At 36.2% G+C, this 19,577-nt stretch overlaps 1 protein-coding gene across 3 annotated transcripts in view; it reads right to left on the bottom strand.

Annotated features, from left to right (window-relative positions):
* Nucleotides 1-19,577, bottom strand: part of RASA1 (RAS p21 protein activator 1) — a 48,218-nt gene that overhangs the window by 26,486 nt on the left and 2,155 nt on the right. For all 3 annotated transcript variants that reach the window (XM_014073234.2, XM_087715695.1, XM_087715696.1), the window contains exons 2-8: nt 13,941-14,093; nt 11,451-11,586; nt 10,005-10,075; nt 8,735-8,852; nt 6,697-6,728; nt 5,024-5,076; nt 3,993-4,143 (exon numbers count right to left, since the gene is read on the bottom strand). In XM_014073234.2, the coding sequence (XP_013928709.2) occupies nt 3,993-4,143; nt 5,024-5,076; nt 6,697-6,728; nt 8,735-8,852; nt 10,005-10,075; nt 11,451-11,586; nt 13,941-14,093 (714 nt within the window). The remainder of the gene's footprint in view (nt 1-3,992; nt 4,144-5,023; nt 5,077-6,696; nt 6,729-8,734; nt 8,853-10,004; nt 10,076-11,450; nt 11,587-13,940; nt 14,094-19,577) is intronic.

The following is a 19,577-nucleotide window of genomic DNA, read 5'->3' as shown; positions in this document are numbered from 1 at the left end:
AAGTAAAACCCATTTTAAATTTTGTATGAAAAATTATGACTGTATATATTTAAATATATTCAGTATTTGGTACCTTATAAATAATATTGAAACTCTCTAATATGAAACAGAGGGCCAAATAATAAGAAAAAAATTAAGTCACAAAATTCTAATGTAAACAAAATGGTTTGGAACCAAGTTATATGACAATCTTCATTTGTAGCACTCTCTCCATACATTGAGATAAAGCAGTCTGACACTTCTTTTCTATCTGGCATATCCAGTCTTATTATCTTTAAAAGTATAGGTTCGCAAGCATAAAAACAATTTCTTTCTCCATTCCATTTTATTATTTGATTATATTTCTTTGAAATGTCTCATTTTAATATGAGGTTGAGGAATATTTTAACTTTGGCTTTTATAAACTGTTGATCTATTACTAAACTATTCTTATTTTTATAAATTTCCCTGAGTTTTTTCTCTAAAAGGGTAAACAAAAAATCATATTCAAATTGAATCACATTTGCACTGAAAAGTTTGAAATGTATTATAATAGGAAGGCAGGGTAAAATTGCACTTGAAGGCCAATATTCAAACAAAGAAACAAAATCTTGAATTCCACATCATTTATAAGCTGTACATCATGCACACTAAAATGCACTTAAATAAATCATTGTTTATAGACTATATCAACAGAGCACTTTTCTTCATTTTGTTATTTTCAATTAATTATAAACATGCAATAACATCAGCAGAAAAGAAAATTTGAATTTAAATATCATATCTACTTAAAACCAATAGTAAACTATATACTTTATGTTATTTTTTCAGAAGTGTACTGCTCATATACTTAAAGTATTTGCTATATTATCAAGATTTATACTACTTCCCCTCACTTTCCATATTTTTAGAGACTTTGTCAAATAAAACTAATACATTTCACTTTATGAAATCTGATATTTATCATTTTTTTCTCAGTTATATCTAAAAGCGAAGAAAGACGGTGTCAGTTTTACTAGGTAGTCTCTCCTGCATTTCCTTTACAGGGCAAAAAACTAGGTTTCTGAGCCTCTTGTCCCACTCACTATAAAATAATGGGCTATGCTTTTTCTTATATGACATAGCTCACACTTTATATTTTATAGTTTTCTCGGCAACATCTCTTCTCTCTGTCTCCCAAGGTCTTTCTCATGTATCATTACAGCGAGGGAGAGGGAAGTATGATTTTCTGAAGAGACTGCTCTATGTTTGAGGAGGTCATCTGTAAAATCTAATCTAATACCCCCCACCCCACTTCCCTACTATATATCCTAACAGGAAAGGAAAAAGATAAAAGCCAGTCACCAAATCTGGAGCTGCTAAAGATTTGAACACCAGTTTCTTTCTTATACTTCTCCTACTTTCACAGGCTCACTAACTTCATTTTGATCCATGCTTTACATTATAAATATTTTAATTCTGGTTGAACTGTCAGGAAAAAAACAACCCTGTCCTCTGTGCATAACAATTTGGGTTTGGAATATTTTGCATATCCCTTTTGCTAATAGAAATGCATAGCACACACTTATTCAGTACACTCATATTCAGTAACCTATACAAAAAACATCAATTAAAGCAATACACATTTGAAAAGAAAATTAAATCTAGTAAAATACTGAACATTTTAGGTTATGACGGCTTTGAGCTGAGTTTGTCTCCTATTAACCATAAATATTTTAACAAAAATATGAAAGCAGTTGGTTTGCTATTGAAAAGATATATTGAAAAGTTACATAAGACATACTTAAAAGTGTAACTACTAATGGACCTACTAAATTCTCATACTATATACTACGGAAAAAATTATAAGAGGCAGAATAAAATTACATTTCAAGGCTAAAATCTGAAGAGTTATGGAAATCCTGCAGATCATATCATTTATATGTCTGTACATCATGCTTTCTGAAACATATTTGAATTAAATTACTGCATACAGACATCAATATAGCATCCCCCCTTTTAACATTCTCAATTATAATGTAAACATGTAATGACATCAGCATGAAAAAAGCCTCTAAATATAAATATGCTATGTACATAAAACCTAGTATGGTAAATGTAAAACAGATCTCTTCTATTTGTATTCTTGTCAGCAACTTTACAATTATAGTTTTAAGAAAACATTTTCCTATCAAATATGTCAAATACTATTATTATTATTATTAGATTTTATGCTCAAAAATTTATCAGACTGTCAATGAAGCTTAGATCTTTGCATGCTCAGATTGTGAGGGGAGGCTTTTAAATTACTCCTACTGAACCTCCAATATCTACTGCTTTAATAATTTGAGAGGTGGATTTGGAAGTGTTAAATACTACTTCAATAGTATCTTTTACAGCTATAACTGTCAGATATATCAACTATTTTGCTTTTCTGCAAAAAGCATTTTCATTTTGAAAATTTTATATGTCATCATCTTTCTCATACATATGTGCATATGTAGAAGTTATCCAATAATGAAACTATATCTTGTGACAAAAGAAATTTTAAAAATGTTATATGAATGAAATCCTATTATGAACAGTTTAAAGGTATTACTTTTAATTAATTATATATACATGGTAATTAATTAATTATATACACAGTACACCACACACCGAAAAACTCAGCTAATTGGCACAAAATTGTCTTTTGGGAAAGTTGATGTAAAAATAATAGGTTGGATTCAGAAAACTTGACTTATGTAATGAGCTTTTCCCCTTTATTTTGTAGCTCTCTCAGGGTGAGAGCAGAAAAAGCAAAGAGAGCTGTTGCAGTAGAAATTAGTTTGTGAGATCCAGCAGGATGCTTTAGATATGTGTAAGTACATTTCCACTCACACAGTGTAAAATCAGATCATAATTTCAGTATCTAAACAATGAAGTACAAACACAGACTTAAGGTTGAATTATTGTACTTGTAACAACTACTGAGAATAGCTTGTAAAAACTGAAATATGCAGTGAAGATGGCTTCAGATGAGAATGTTTTCTAAAAAGAAAACACTTTTTAGTTTTTCCTCATTGTCAAGTTATACAAATCAGATCCTGTGGAAATGGAATTTTTATTGCTTAATTCAGGACCGTGGACTCCTGTTTCATGCAAAGTTTTCAGATGGAAGGCTTTACTGCCACACCCTTAAGAACTAGACAACTAGACAATGGGCAAAATATAGTTTACCTTCAAAGGGGCTGACTCTGCTGCTAGCTCGGTTTTCAATGAGGATGTCTGAATGCCAGACAGATTTAGTGAAGAAGATATTCAAGAAGCTTGTATGTGGGATATGCAAAATGATCCAATTGTATAGCCTCATAACATCTTCCACTTGAAGTTCTATGACAGTCCAATGACCTTCTCAGCTAGGAGAACTTGATACTTTCTCAGTCACACCAGCTGCAGGATTTCTAACCACTCAGAAGACAAGCTGGAAGTGAGAGAAATTCTCGGTTGGGATGGACATCAATTCCCTGGTTCATGTTTGGCATATCCAAGTTCCATAATCTTGGTTAGGGCAAATCTTCTTTGGAAGTGAGAACTAAACTTAGCACTACTAAAAGTTATTCAAACACAGTCTAGATTAACATACTTTTACGAAGTTGAAAAATAGAATGAAATATATTCAGTATAAGTGGAGTTTTACATCCTAAATTTTCTCTCATGTGAAAATTAAGTGCAATGTCTAGTGATGAAGCAAATGATACTTTTAAAAGAAATATAGCAGAATCCACTCTTATGTTCCAATGGCCAAGTCTTTTTTATTTGTTAAGATCTGACAATGGACACATCTTCTTACTCATTTTTAATATATTATATACATTTTTTAAATTTTGCATCTTTCAAATCAAAAATAATTGTTACATATAATGTTCTCTCTCCTTGCACAAAAAAAAATCAAACCTGCCAAAACCACAAAAGTCTGATAAAATTTAGTATATACCATTAATGGCAATTAACAGAAATTGTAACACAATTTGTAAAATATGTTTGCAACATACCTGTTATAGTATCTGCCCCCCATCATAAACTGATTGTTTGGTGTTGGACATATTTTAAAACGCTGTATGTTTTCACTGGTTCGAAAGTAGAGTGAGTAATCTCCAGGTGTATTATCAGAAGGCCTCACAAGAAAACTTGATACTTGACCCACTAATTATAAAGAAGGAGAAGAAAGTTACAGGTCTTTGTCAATAAATCTGTTTTATTTTATTGGTCTGGAACTTAGCATGCAGCAGAGGAAAATTTAATCAGTTGCAAAAAGCCTTGCCATTTTTTCTTAGGATATTCTTTTTGAATAAGCAGTAATAAATGAGTCATGAATTTCTATAAAAATTCTATAATTAAGCAGTGATAAAGGAGTCAGGAATTTCCATGTCTTACTTTGCAAATACAGCCTTCTACATCTTGAAGTAATCCTGAATTTAAAAACTTTTGCTGAAAAAACCCCATATTTTTATAGTAGACAATTTTGAAAAATACTAGAATGATGTTTAAATTTTAGCTTAGACATGAGATAAGATACTACTATCCCTGATTCATATGCATGCCCTCAGTTTCCATACTCCTACCTGGCTATTCAAATGGATTTTAGTTATAAAATTGTGTAAAACTGACAATTCATTTCCCTGTCAGTTTGAAACACATGAACAATATACTGCAAGTCCTAAAATAGTTTTTTTTTAATCCCACCCTCTAAAGCAGAAAAATCCTTAATTCAACCACAACATTTAGTACAGAAGACATGCATGTGACTGAGGACTGAGTAATACTTTGATTCAAATTTCAAAGAAAAAAAAGTTCATGAGGAATGAAAATACTACATAAATTTGAACCTGTGTCATAGGTTGTGCTATTCTCTTTTCCAGTTTCTGGAGATCTCGGAAAAGGACATAACTGCTCTGAGAGGTGTTACAGAAAGATGCTACATTATGACTTCCACGCTCCAACATTTGTAGATAGAACAGTGGCATATAATTCTAGAATACATTTCATATTAACAGATATTCTATTTATTAAAATTCACAATTACCTGTCATCAGCAAACTATAAGCCTCTTGTTTTGAAATCTTTCCATGGAACCATCTTAAAGAATACAATAACAATAAACACTAGGAAATATTAGTAGCAAGCTCTTTGGTTTGTTTTAGGAAACAAACATTTTACAAATGACAATTAAAATGCATTTACAAAAACCCAGACATGTAACATCAAAAATACGCCTATTCTTTTATATCAGTTGTATTAAATGTCAGCAATATCTGATAAATATGTTTTAAAACTGCTATTTTTTCTAAATAAAATATAATAGAAAACAGCAACTTGATTTATTTTATGAAAGAACCATCTGAAATCTAGAGCTGGTCCAGAATGTGGTGGGGGATGTTGGGAGCATCATGCTATTCCCACAGGATCTCACTGTTTTGCAAACTGCATTGGTTGCCAGTTGGTTTCTGAGTGAAATTCAAGGTGCTGCTTATCACTTTTAAAACCCCTCATGACATACAGCCATGGCTATTTCAGGGACTGCCTATCTCCAATTGTTTCTGCTTGTTCAGTACAATCGAAAGGAATGAATGTACTCTGGATCCACTTGATTGAACAGTGTTATCTTGGAGGCAGGGCTGCTGTTACAGCTTCTTCCCTTTGGAACAATGTCCTCCCAGAGATTCTTGAACCTCTTTTCCTTGTGTTGTTTAGGAAGCTGTTAAAAACCTGGCTGTTCTCCCTGACCTTGGAATAGAATGGGTGAAATGCTCCCTTTTTATTATGTATGCTGAGTAACCTTTGCATTACTTTCCAGTCAGCTAGGGTTCTATTTTACTTCTATGTTGAAATATTGATTTTCATTTTTATTTGTAAGTTGCCCAAGGATTTAGATATCTCTAAATTTGGAAATTCAATTAAAATAGTATGTTCAGAAAACATTTCAAAGCAAGCTTTATTTCTATTGCTGTTCTTTTATCCAGATGAATATATTTCATTCCTTTTGTACTAAAACTTGTTGTTTGAGAACCTCTCCATTGTACTAGCATCTCAATGCTAAAAAAAAAATGTGGCTAATATCAAACAAAGAAATCCAGATATGACTTATGAGTCAAAATTGGAATATAGATTTTTAAGTCCTAAAATGTTTCTCATTATGCAAATTAAAATAGCACTAATTCAGTGTTCAGCCTCAGTATCTTTATTTGTCCTGTCTGTTAAGAATTTGGTTTAATAAATGTAGTCCTTGACTTACAACAGTTCATTTAGTAATCATCCAAAGTTACAACAGTACTGAAAAAAGTGACTTATGGCCATTTTTCACACTTACATCCATTGTAGCATCTTTATGATCATGGATGCTTGGCAAATGGTTCATATTTATGATGGTTGCAGTGTCCTAGGGTCATGTGTTCGCCTTTTGCAACCTTTTGAAGTCAATGGGGTAGCCAGATTCCCTTAACAACCATGTGACTAACTGCAGTGATTCACTTAACAACTGTGGCAAGCAAGGTTGTAAAATGGGGTAAAACTCACTTTACAACTGTTTTGCTTAGCAATGGAAATTTTGGGCTCAGTTGTAGTCATAAGTCGAGGACTACCTATACGCATCTAGGCATACAATCTTCTTTTATGGGATGATGCCTCTGGCATATAAAAAAGCAAGAATTAGCATACTAGAAGAACATACACTTAGATGTATAAAAATTCTACACTTACATTTTGCCTTCATGTGGATCTTCCTCTCTTCCCTTAGAAAAATATGATACAAAAGTATGAACACAAAATGATTGTAGCATTAAGCATGCTAAGGAATTCTGTTCTCTTTAGAAAAAACATAATTAGTATAACTTTAAAAATTTAAACATTAGGTAGTTCTGAATCAGAACAGAGTCTGTCCATGTTTATTCAGGATTACATAGTACATTAGACAACAGAGCTTTCTACAAATAAAGCTTATAAAGGAATATAGTCTATGATGCTTCAAAATTTATAAATATTTTAAAATTCGTATTTTTCAGAGTATGATGCACCAGAGTATAAGACTCACATTAATTTTGGGGGAGGAAAACAAGAAAAAAAATTCTGCCTCTGCCTACCAGCATCCATCAGTATTCATCTGGCTAGCGTCCTTGCAGCAAACAGCAAACAGCGTGGTGAGCTTTAGCACATTATCACAGCCTGAATTCAGCAGGAGCAGCTGATTGGTGGTTGGATCAGCCTTCCGGAAAAAAGCCAATCAGCTGTTCCAGGCTGTGGGGATCGCCACAGCCCATCGCTGCCTCCAGGTGTTGTGTTTTTGCCCTCCACGCGTCACTTTTCTGGCCTCCGCATGTCGCGTTTTTGGGCTCTGCATGCTCCATTTTAGACCCATTACAGGCTGCAGGGATCGCCACAGCACATTGTCTCCTCCACACGCCGTGTTTTTGATCTCTGTATGTCACTTTTTCAGCCTCCGCACACCCCGTTTTTGGCCCGCTCCAGGCGGCAGGGGCGGCAATGTGCTGTGGTGATCTGCGCAGCCTGGAAAGGGCCAACCAGAACTTTGAATTACACCGAGGCATGCATCATCACAGGTGGTCATTGTAGCATCTTGGGACATGCAGGTAAAACTTCAATTTTACAAGTGCATTGGCTCCAAGGTATTATTCAAAGTGTTGGCTATTCCCTACAATGTCCATTATAACACAGAATTGTACTACCTGCAGGACCACCCATCTTCAGTAGTCTCTGCCTGTCTAAAGTACGCACACACCCTTTCTTGAAATAGTGTATCAAGAGACATGTCTTTTAGGTTGCAGCACCTGCCCTGTTGAACTACCTTCCAAGATGTCTCTGATCCTACTAATCTTGCTATTTTCTAAGGCATTAGGTATCAGGAGACCTAGTCTTAAAAGGTGAAATACAAGTTGATATACCCTCAACTGTTTTTGTTGTTGTTAGGATACTGTAATTTGTTTTTATTATATGCCACTTGAAGTATCATTTCTGCAAATTTGGATAATCATATAAATAAATAAACATAGTCTCTATGCCAAATCTTATTTCTATTTCCCATCCAAAGGAAGAAAGGGTAAAAATTAATTAATATAACTGCAATACTAATAGAAGGGAATATAGGTGGCTCAGAATAAAACTGGGGATTACTTCATGCTGAACTTGGATGTTTTCATGCAGATGTTTCATTACCTGGCTAGTAAAATCTTCATTCTAAAAGGCTTGGAGTTTGCTCTCTGTTTATGTACAGTAGCTTGCCCTATCATTGTATGTATGTGAGGGGTAGTTTTCTCCTTGGTACTTCCTTAATTAGGCTGTTGTTTACTACTTGATTAGTTCACTGCTGGATTGTTTGTTTGATGCTACTCCTGGTGTTAATCCCTGTTTATCTGAGGATTGATTTCTGGCAAGATATGTTCTGATCTTATTGTTTCCTTTTTAGCTTTTTTTTAGTGCCTTTTTTGAATGCCTTGCAAATGTGGTTTTATCTCTATATGCCAATTGATAGCTGATATGTCTGACTGCCAAGTTCCCAGAAATACTTAAGGGATCACCACTCTCGGATTCATAGCAGAGGCTGTAATGCAATGTATAGAAACAATAGCTTTCCCATACGTGCAACTAAAAATATAACTGGCTTGTAGATGACATCTTTGTCAAAACCGAAAAGAAACAACTAGGGAATCAACAATCTATAATATCTTTAAGAAATAAAATTAACAAGAGAAAAAGAAAACAAGAGTTGAATAATATTACTTACCACTTCCTCCACTAAGTCTTCTACAATAAGGCCTTGTTCATCTGTACGTAAGTTTGTAACCCACATCCATCCATCTTCCAATTCATTGTGGACAATGAACATGTCTCCTTTAAGGAAACTACAGATAGTTAAGGTAAAATGTATTATTTATTTAAATCAACACTCAAGCGAACAAAGTTACACTTTTATCAACTTGATCTGTCTTTGCAAATTAAATGAATTTCTTATAATCCCCCCCCCCAAACCATAGGTCACCAACTAGTTATTATGTAGGAAACCTTGATGATCTCATATTTTTATTTTAAATGTGTTTTATATTATATTAAATTTGAAGGAGTCATATTCTGAAATATTGGTGGAAAAACACATTAGAGTGGTATATAAGCCTAAATGCTATTCGTATTGCTAAACGCTATTGCTTCAAAAAACAGTAAGTGTGGAGCAAGAACAGAATATTATTGAGCTCTCCAGAAATCATATATATAGTCAATTTAAAGAGAAACCTGGAGTATTTCTGTGCATTCCTCAAATTTAAACTTATACCACATTAACTATATGCATCATTTCCATAAATTTGACTGACATCACTATAAATTTAATGATAAAATAGATTTTACATTGAAACAAAATACTTATTACCGTGTTTCCCTGAAAATATGACATGTCCTCATAATACAGCCATGCCACATTTTCCTGGTGGGCAAAAATATAAGCCCCCTCCCCGCATATAAGCCACCTAGACAATCCGCCAGGGTTGTGTGCCGCTCACCAACCTAGCAGTATCCCGAAGGTGCCAAGCCGCGTGAGCGCCTGTTCGCTGCTGCCCGGCTCCCACGGCTTGGCGACTTCCAAATGCCAGTGAATAGCGCTCTGCATGGCTGGAGAGGGGGGGGGTTGCACAAACGGCTGTTCTGCTCTTGCTCACCCGCCTCCCAGCGCACGATGCTTGGCCAGCGCTCATTACGGAGCCAGGACACCTCTACTGCCGCCACCACCATCTCAGCCTGGCTTTTTCCGCGCCTTCCAAACCAAGGCTTTCGGCAGTGGTCGCTTTGGGCACACGCTCTATGGTTGTATGCTCTGCAGGCAGCTGGCCCACATATTTTGTATGTAAAAAGAAAATAAGACCCTGTCATATTTTCGGGGAAACACGGTACAGTTTTCCATTATTTTAAATTAATAGAGTGAAGTGGCATTTTAATTCTTACAAAAAAATCTAACAAATATTAAACCCAAATGTACATAGATTATTTATCATTCTAAATTATACCTTATTTCATCTGTTTCTGGCACTTTAGTATATGGCAGAATGGCTCGGACTCTCCTGCGATCCTCTACTGGCTGTAAAAAAAAAAAAGAAAGATATTCTGTTTTGAAGAAAAACTTCAGAATTGGTATACTGAATCTAGACAAAATCTCCAACATATTCAGACCCACAATTTATAGTCATCTTCCCCCCACCCCCAATTCCTTCAGTCATAAAATTCTAATTGGCTGGAACCAATTTCAAAACCAATAAAAAGATCAAGATTTTTATCTAGGTTTTGATGTAGCATCAGAAATAAACATAATTTAATAATAAAATAATTAAGGTTTTGTTTGTGATTGGGAAACAGGTTTTAATTAAGATTGTTATAAACACATATAAAATACTGGCATTTGTGTTAGATATTTGCTGAATTTTTGTAGAATTTAAATAAGTTATCTGAAAAATCTTAGATTTATATTCAAATTGTGATTTATAAAAATAGATTGTATTAAATTTAATTATTGTCATATTATTATTATTTTTGTTATTTTTGTTCAAAATTTCTATCTATATCTTTACTATATATCTATGGAGATGGTCAGTCATCCAGGTCATGGTTGTCTCAAAGGTGCTTTTTCAAGAGGCAACTGGACTTTCTTATTTTTCTTTAAAGATCTTTCACTTCTCATCCAAGGAGGTTTTTCAGCTCCAGAAGCTTCTGGGATGAGAAGTGAAATGTCTTCAAAGAAAACCAGAAAGTCTAGTTGCATCTTGAAAAAGCACCTTTGGGGCATCTTTATTATACCTGACCTAGTGGACACAAAAGACTATACAAGGTTTTGGAATCTCCAGAACTTTTCATCAGACTTTATTTATAAAAAGAAGGAATAAAGAATCATAGAAGTCCAAAAATACTTTTTTTGCTTCCAGTTGGTTGATTGTAGGTGTTATTTGTATCATGTAATAGTCTCTTTTCTCCTGAAAACTGTATTGTTCTGTATTCAGTCTAAATCACAACTTCTATTCTGGGACTGACTTTGATATAAAGTTCTGGAGAACTTCAAAACTTGTAATTATTCTTTGTCAATCTAATTAATCTTTTAAAGATATTATATGGGCTTATATACGTATGGCATTTAGATCCTCCAAAAAAGTGCAACAAAGCTGTGAATCTAGAAACAGTGATTTTCAGTTTCTTAATTCAATGTATTCTTTTCATCCCATGAATCAGTATTGACTCATGGCAACTGTAGCTTTCTTGACAAGATGTTTGGAAATAGTTTAACACTCCTGCTTCCTAATGCTAAAAGAATGACTGCCTATAAGGTTATCCAACTGCCTTTTGCCAAAGTAGAACTCATTATCTCCAGGTTTCCCACTTGGTATTTAACCACAATACCAAACTGGTTCAATTCAGTTAATTTCAAATATATAAAAATTCACATTCATATATAAAAAAATACATACCTCTGGAGGTGCTACAGGAAACAATAATTTTTCCCCTTTAAGCAAACAAGACACATGGCTGTAATACCCTATTAGATCAGAAAGTGAAGAAAACCGTCGGCCACCAATGTAATAATCGCCACACATTGCAATAATCCTATCAGAGAAAATAATAACCAATATTAGTATAATGTCCTTTTCTATTTAAAAAAAAGACTGCACATATAACAAAACTAGAGGCAGTCCTGACTTAAGATATATGATTTCAGCAACTGTTTGAAGTTATGATGGCGCTGAACAGTAGATGCTCGTAGTTGTGTTTCTCTCTGCATCCCTGCAGTACTGCCAACTCAGGGGTGGGTTTCTCGCCCCGTTCCAACCGGTTCGGTTGGAACGAGGCTGGCGGCGTCCTCGCGCACGCACGCGGTGTCCTCGCGCACGCACGCGGCGTCCTTGTGTATGCATGTGGCGTCCTTGCGCATGCACGCAGCGCACGCATGCATACTAGCATCTGCGCGATGCTCCAGCTGCTCCTGGAGGATCGCGCAGGTGCTGTATGCGTTCTGCGCATGCGTTGAAGCGCAGAATTCGTAAAAACCGAGTAAGGAGCGGGCGCGGGTGTGCGGGCGCGTGTGGGTGCGGGGGGGGTGGGTGTTTCGCCGTTCCCAGAAGTTACTTACTTCCGGGTTCGGCGACCAACCGGATCGCAGGGACCGGTGCGAACCGGTCGAAACCCACCCCTGTGCCAACTTCCAACAAATAAAATCAGGGAAGCAGGCAGTTATTTGCAAAAGGTGATCACACGACCACAGGACACTGTGACCACATGGCATTCATCTAACTACGGCAACTGGGATGTATGGAATTGCTGTCATAAGTTGGTGTGATCATGTGATATCAGGTTCACCGACAAATGCGTGCACGACAAAAGCGTGCCGACAAAATCGCAGCGAGATAACTGCGACCTCGAAATTGCGCCCACAACAGCGTGCCGACAAAAGCGCGCCTTCAACAAACAACGCAAAAACAACGTAAGAACCCTAACCTTAACACTGACATTAAACCTAACCCTTACCTTAACCCTAATCGCGCTTTTGTCGGCGCGCTGTTGTGGGCATGATTTCGAGGTTGCAGTTTTCTTGCCGCAATTTTGTCGGCACGCTTTTGTTGTGCATGCATTTGTCGGGTCACGGTGATATCACACCTTAAAAGCAGATTGCTTAATGACAGTTCCCAGTTCCAAATGGTAAACAAGAATTTGATTTATATTCTAGTCAACTGGCAGCTAAGTTTTTTTAAGAGTATAGAAAGATAAAAAGCATAAATTAAAATTAATATTACAATTACTAAGTAATATTTATAAGAACAACCTTATTCTTCCTTTCAGCAAATTAAAGATAATTTAGACTTAGAATAACTTTATTGTTACTTTAAATGGACACTAATCGGTATACATTAAAATGAAATTTCACTGTATACAGCTCTCCAAGGGTTACTACCTCCAATATACTCTACATGACAAAAATAAATAAATAAATACAAAATTATGCATATACCCACATATATTATATGACATGGAAAAATACACAGTCTAGTCAATTTATTTTCAAAATAATGGAAAGACAGATTTCTTTTGAGAATTGTGTCTAGAACATTACCCTACATTAAACAAAGCCGCATGTTTAAAAAACTGACAGCTGTAGAACATGTGGCTAAACTTTCAGCAGCTGCGATTCTTCAAGCAAGATAAGCAACCCTTCTTGATTCTTTCCAACATTTAAAAATTAATCTCCTTGATTTAAAATTAGAAATTATATCAAGTATATATGCAAGTAAATATGTGTTTGATATACGTTTTACAATATTTACAAGTTCATGGAATGGTTAATAGTCAAAGAAAGCTCATCTTACCACAATATTTTACAAATGAAAATGTTTTAATGCACACTACAACTTCATCTTCTAGCCCCAGTAGTCAATAAAAGAACAATGATGGAAGGAATAAAAATTTGGTGGGAGGAGTTAAAAATAAGAATAACAAACAGGGGAAGTGGCCAATTCTCTATTAAAAGTAATGAATAGCTTATTAATATTTGCACTCTGCTTGAATTACAGGTGGATTTTCCATGGCACATTCTGATACTTGCAAAGAGATATTGATTAAAAAAAACTGTCAATATTTGATATTAACTGAATATGTAAACTGTGCATACCCCATCAGCCAAAGAGATTTTTCACAAATGTTTTGAAATTTGTGAACAAGTATGTGAACCACATAGTCACTACCCTTAAAAACAGGGGGCCCAAACCCCCAGGCCGCACAAGCGATGGGTGAGCGCTTCTGCTGCTCCATTTGTGTGACTAGCAATTGTACACAAGCGCATGCACCTACCACTCACACAGAATCATCCCCCCCACTGGTTCGCGAAGTGGGAAAGGATGCGGATTGCTGCCTTTTATAGGAGTTTATAGGAGTACAGTTTTCAATTTCAAAAACAAACATTCACTCACCTAAAGTGATTAACAACATTGGTTTTGCTCAGAAATGAAAGCACAAATGACCCAGGCCTTCGATCACTCTCTCGAATAAGGTAACTTCCAGGTTTTCCTGCTTGTCGAAGACGTTCTTCTGCAATTGTTCTGTCAAGTTTTCCATGATACCATCTGAAAACCGAAGCATTAAGGCATGATATATTCAATCTATTCAATCAATTTAGCAGAGCATCTGGACCTGAAAATCCTGGATAAAATATCTGTCATCCATTTTTCTTACAGGCTGATGCAAGTGAATGACAAGTTTATTCCTAATGTAATACTGTTAACAGAAATCTAAAAGTAAGAATTATTATAGTTGTTTCATTTTTTTTTAATTAAATGCATTTTATTTTAAAACAGGCATTAAAACTTCACTGATTCTTGCACTTCTGGATAATTTTTTCAGCAAACTAGGATCTGGACACTGCAAAACTCCTATTCTTCTGAACTTCCTTTGGGAGATAGGACATACTCTTCTACAGTGCTGCTCTTCCTTTTTTAGGTTATTATTCCAATCTTGGGTGAGGGGGAGAAAGATCTCCTTGGGGACTTCTACTTTGTTAAGTTCTCTCTGCTCTCCACTTCTTTTTAACAACTACATGAAGCCACAAGAGAAGTGAGGGCGTCATCTGTTGGCAGAGGATGTGAAATATGCTTCTGATAAGCAGTTTATAAATATGCTTATACAGCATAAGTGTTGATCCAGTCCCTGGAGATTGTCACATGAAGTCCTGAATGAATACCTGCAAACTGGACTGAATTTTGTTTATATGGACCAAATATTTCCACAAAAATATATTTGACTCTTGACTCTGAAAGGAATTTTATTCCCATTCAGACATAGTTTGCAAGACTAAGAGTCCTCCTGTGGACTAAACTCTCGACTGATTAGAAGGTGGTACTGCAGCTAGTATGGTTTTTGTACAGCTATGTCTTGCTTGCCAATTCTAGCTATTTCTGGATTAGGAAACCCTGTTCAATCACTTGTGACTCAGTTACCTCCTGTTTAGATTGCTGCAATATGCTGTATATGGGGTATCCTCAGGAATCATAGGTAAAGTTAGCATAACTTCAGAAAGTACAATAAGTACAAAATGCAGTCAGTCCAAGTGACCAGGTATTTTGATCACTGTTACATTTTCTGGAATCTGCTGCCTATGGAGATCCAGTCTTCTCCTCATATATTTAGACAACAGTTAAGGTGTAGTTATTCTATCAAACTAAGGAGACAGGTGTGTTGTGATTAAAGATCTGAATTCAGCAGACATTTATATTATACATTGTATATTCTCTTTCTTGTATTATTTGATAGCTATGGTTATTTTATCAGTGGGTTTATTTACTATTTTGTGAAAGGTTGACTTGGTGATGTTTTTGATTACTAGGTGCTTTTATGAATAGGTGGTATATCGACAAAGCAAATAAATGAATAATAGATTTCCCAGAGGAGGCATATGGCTGTCTAGTTCTGCATCAGTTTCGCCCTCCAAGCTATTTTTTCAATCCTGAAAGAATTTAAAAATTTTCTTTTGAGGTACATATAATCCTTGACTTATGACCACCATCAATGGAAATTTTCCATTGCTAAGAAAGACAACTGTTTTGCCCAGTTTTCTTGTCACAGTTGTTAAGTGAATCACTGTATTTAAGTTAGCTAAGTGAATCTTGCTTCCCCCATTGACTTTGCTTGTCAGGGAGTCACAAATAAATTATCACATGACCTTGAGACACTGTAACCATCATAAATACATGCCAGTTGCCAAGCATCCAAATTTTAACAAAGTGACCACAGAGATGCTACTACAGTTGCAAGTATGAAAAACAGTAATGAGTCACTTTTTTCAGTGCTGTTGTAACTTTGAAGAGTCACTAAATGATTGGCTGTAAGTTAAACACTACCTGTATCCACCTGAACTTTTCATAATGTAAACATGACAAAAATTTAATTTCAACACAATTATGAATATTGCATCAAAACTAAACTTGAAATTCATTTACCCTTCCCTATAGTTCCAAAATTAAAATGTATCAAACTAATATTTCCAAACAAAATACTCTTGGAATATGTTCTCAGTATTTTAGTATGTTGCTAGATCATATACATCAGACTGCAAATTTACTTGCATCTTGAAATCTCAAAAACACATTTTGGAAAATAGCTTTCAATTTTAAATCATCCTCTGTACTTACAACTGCACTATCAAGTACCGTATTACAAAATATTTTTACATATAGGGCTTAATATCTTCATTCTACCATATAGAAATAATTTTCTCAGGAGGTTATTAATATATCATTACAGGATTGTTGTGAGAAAAATGAGGAAAGTGTGTTGGATATATTCATCATATGTAGTTATTTGCAAAAATTTATAACAGGATATAAATTATATAAATAATTGAATTTATTGCATTTATATGTCGCCCTTTTCCCCGAAGGGGACTCAGGGCGGCTCACAATCCAAGTCAGGGAAGGGGGTACAGATAAGGGATAAAAAGACGAACAGAACAATACACAGTTTAAAAGCACACAACAACCATACCATTCGAGGGGGGGGGGGCAAAAGTTCTTTAGCCCCAGGCCTGTCGGAACAGCCAGGTTTTAAGGGCTTTGCGGAAGGCCTGGAGGGTGGTGAGGGTTCGAATCTCCACGGGGAGCTCGTTCCAGAGGGTCGGAGCAGCCACAGAGAAGGCTCTCCTCCGGGTAGTCGCCAGTCGGCATTGGCCGGCGGATGGAATTCGGAGGAGGCCTAATCTGTGGGATCTAATCGGACTATTGGAGGTAATTGGCAGCAGGCGGTCTCTCAAGTACCCAGGTCCAATACCATGAAGGGCTTTATAAGTGACGACTAGCGCCTTGAAGTGTATCCGAAGACCAATAGGCAGCCAGTGCGGCTCACGGAGGATAGGTGTTACGTGGGTGAACTGAGGTGCACCCACGATCGCTCGCGCGGCTGCATTCTGGACAAGCTGAAGTCTCCGAATGCTCTTCAAGGGCTGCCCCATGTAGAGCATGTTGCAGTAGTCCAGTCTAGAGGTCACAGGGGCATGAGTGACTGTTGTGAGGGCCTCCCGGTTCAGGTAGGGACGCAACTGGTGCACCAGGCGAACCTGGGCAAATGCCCCCCTTGTCACAGCCGACAAGTGGTGTTCGAAAGTCAGCTGTGGGTCCAGGAGGACTCCCAAATTGCGAACCCTGTATGAGGGGCGTACTGTTTGACCCCCCAGCCTGAGAGATGGAAAACTTGGCCAATTAGTAGGAGGGAAACACACCAGCCACTCGGTCTTATCCGGATTGAGTACAAGCTTGTTAACCCCCATCCAGACCCTAACAGCCTTGAGGCACTGGCAAATTGCATCCAAAAAGTATACTAAATATCTGTACAAGTCATCCTGAATCACTTCTACAAAGGAAAAGTATACCAAGTATCACTTTAAAATTTTACATTATTAAGACAAGATCAATTAAATTTTGCTAGTGATAATCTTTTTCTATATAATAGTATGTGCATAATTACTATTTTTCCCTTAAAAAAAATAAAAACCAAATTAATTCCATCTACCACTCTACTTATCAAAAGAAAATCTTGCCCTACTGAAAAAACACTTGCATTTAATTCCATAGATGATATAATAATTTTTGTAGCACTTTTCAGTTTAAAAAGATGGTGGCCAGTATTCATTTATTGTATTTATTGTTCATATTAATTTCAATATTGCATTATTGTCTTTTCCATGGGATATTTATATCTTACAGTTTTATACATAACCAAGCATAAAACATATATAAAGTTTACCTAGACCAGTATGTCATTGAATTTGATATATACAACAGCTCTTTTCAAAATGTTACTTCACATATATTTTTCAGATTACACAGTAACTACAATAATTATTAAAACTATGCTAATAGTTTAATAATTTTAAAATGATTTTATATGTTGACTTAAAAGTCAAGCTCCACAGAGTTTGTGTGTCCAAGTATACTGTAGAGGTAGTCCTTGCTTATGACCACAACTGAGTCCAAAATTTATGTTGGTAAATAAGATTTGTTAAGTGCCCCATTTTACAACCTTTTTTTGCCAGAACTGTTAACTGAATCACTGCAGTCATTAAGTTACTAGCATAGTTTTTAAGTGAATCTGGCTTCCCCATTGACTTTGCTTGTTAGAAGGTCGCAAAAAGGTGATCACATGATCCCAGGACACTGCAAAGGTAATAAATATGAATAAGTTGTTAAGCATCTGAATTTTGATTACATGGCCATGGGGATGCTGCGGTGGTCATAAGTGTGAAAAATGGTCATGTCACTTTTTTCAGTTATGTAATGGGTACCTGAGAGACCGCCTCCTGCCGATTACCTCTCTCAGACCAATTAGATCGCACAGGTTGGGTCTCCTCTGGATTCCATCTGCCAGCCAATGTCGGCTGGCGACTCCCCGGGGGAGAGCCTTCTCTGTTGCAGCTCCGGCCCTCTGGAACGAGCTCCCTGTTGAGATCCGGATCCTTACTACCCTCCCGGCCTTCCGCAAAGCCACCAAGTCCTGGCTGTTCCAGCAGGCTGGGGGGAGGTGAGAAGCATCTACCTCCATAGAAATTGTGAATGTTGGTTTTGTTTTTAATATGTTGTCTTTGTCTTGTTCCCCCCTTTCCCTTGTCTTTTGTAAGCCGCCCGGAGTCCTCCGGGAGTGGGCGGCATACAAGACAAATAAATAATAATAATAATGTTGTAATTTTGAATGGTCACTAAGTGAACTGTTGTAAATCAAGAACTACCTGTATAGTAACCAGGCAGAGCTATGCAATGGAAGCAGAGGAAAAAGAATCTGTTGTAAAGGACCACCAAATCTAAATTCCAACTGACACCAACTGGGGTGAGGTGGGGGCACACAATTTTCCACTTTTTCATTAGCATGATTTTTCCAGGGTTGGACTATTTCAGGAATTTGTCTAGGCAACATATACATTTTCAATTTCCCAATCCTCCCTAAATTACCACATTTCATTTCTTGCACTATCATATCACAGTAATAGTGCAGAAAGTCTCTATGAGCAGACCTCCCACAATGACTACAAAGAAGTAAAGATCTGTAGGTGTACAGTATCTGGATCTAGCATGGGCACTTTCTATTCCTATTGGCAGCTCCTCTGTCCCTTAATTTAGAAAACAAGCATTGGTTAAGGAAGTAAAAAAGCAGTGGTTATATATCCTATTGCCATCCCCTCAATTCTAAGAGGTATTTTCCTATGCCTGCACAAGTAACATGCAAGTCCAGGAAATAGAATGGTTCCTTTAAGGAACAACCTGTCCAAAGATAAGGTATCTTTTTCAGATCCAAATACTTCTCACCTTTATGAAGCCACTGTATCTAACAGCTCCAGTGATATTACCTTAACACTTCTATAGTTATCCTGTTAAGAAAGCAGCTGCACACATATTTAAAATAAAAATATATATCAATGAATTTATATAGCAGCCATCTGATCAAAAGTGACTCTGTGGTGGTATACATAATAGCATAGTTAACTTCTAAGGGATCTAAGGGAGTAATTGGGTACACAGATTATCCATTAATAAAAATTTATTAAACTTCTATGCTGCCCAACTTAATTA

Source organism: Thamnophis sirtalis, unplaced genomic scaffold (assembly GCF_051295495.1).
Source record: "Thamnophis sirtalis isolate CommonGarterSnake01/CBP01778 unplaced genomic scaffold, rThaSir2_p1.2 scaffold_5, whole genome shotgun sequence".
NCBI classification, from domain to species: domain Eukaryota; kingdom Metazoa; phylum Chordata; class Lepidosauria; order Squamata; family Natricidae; genus Thamnophis; species Thamnophis sirtalis.
Note: the sequence above shows the minus strand (reverse complement) of the source record. Positions and strands in the feature narration are given on the sequence as shown.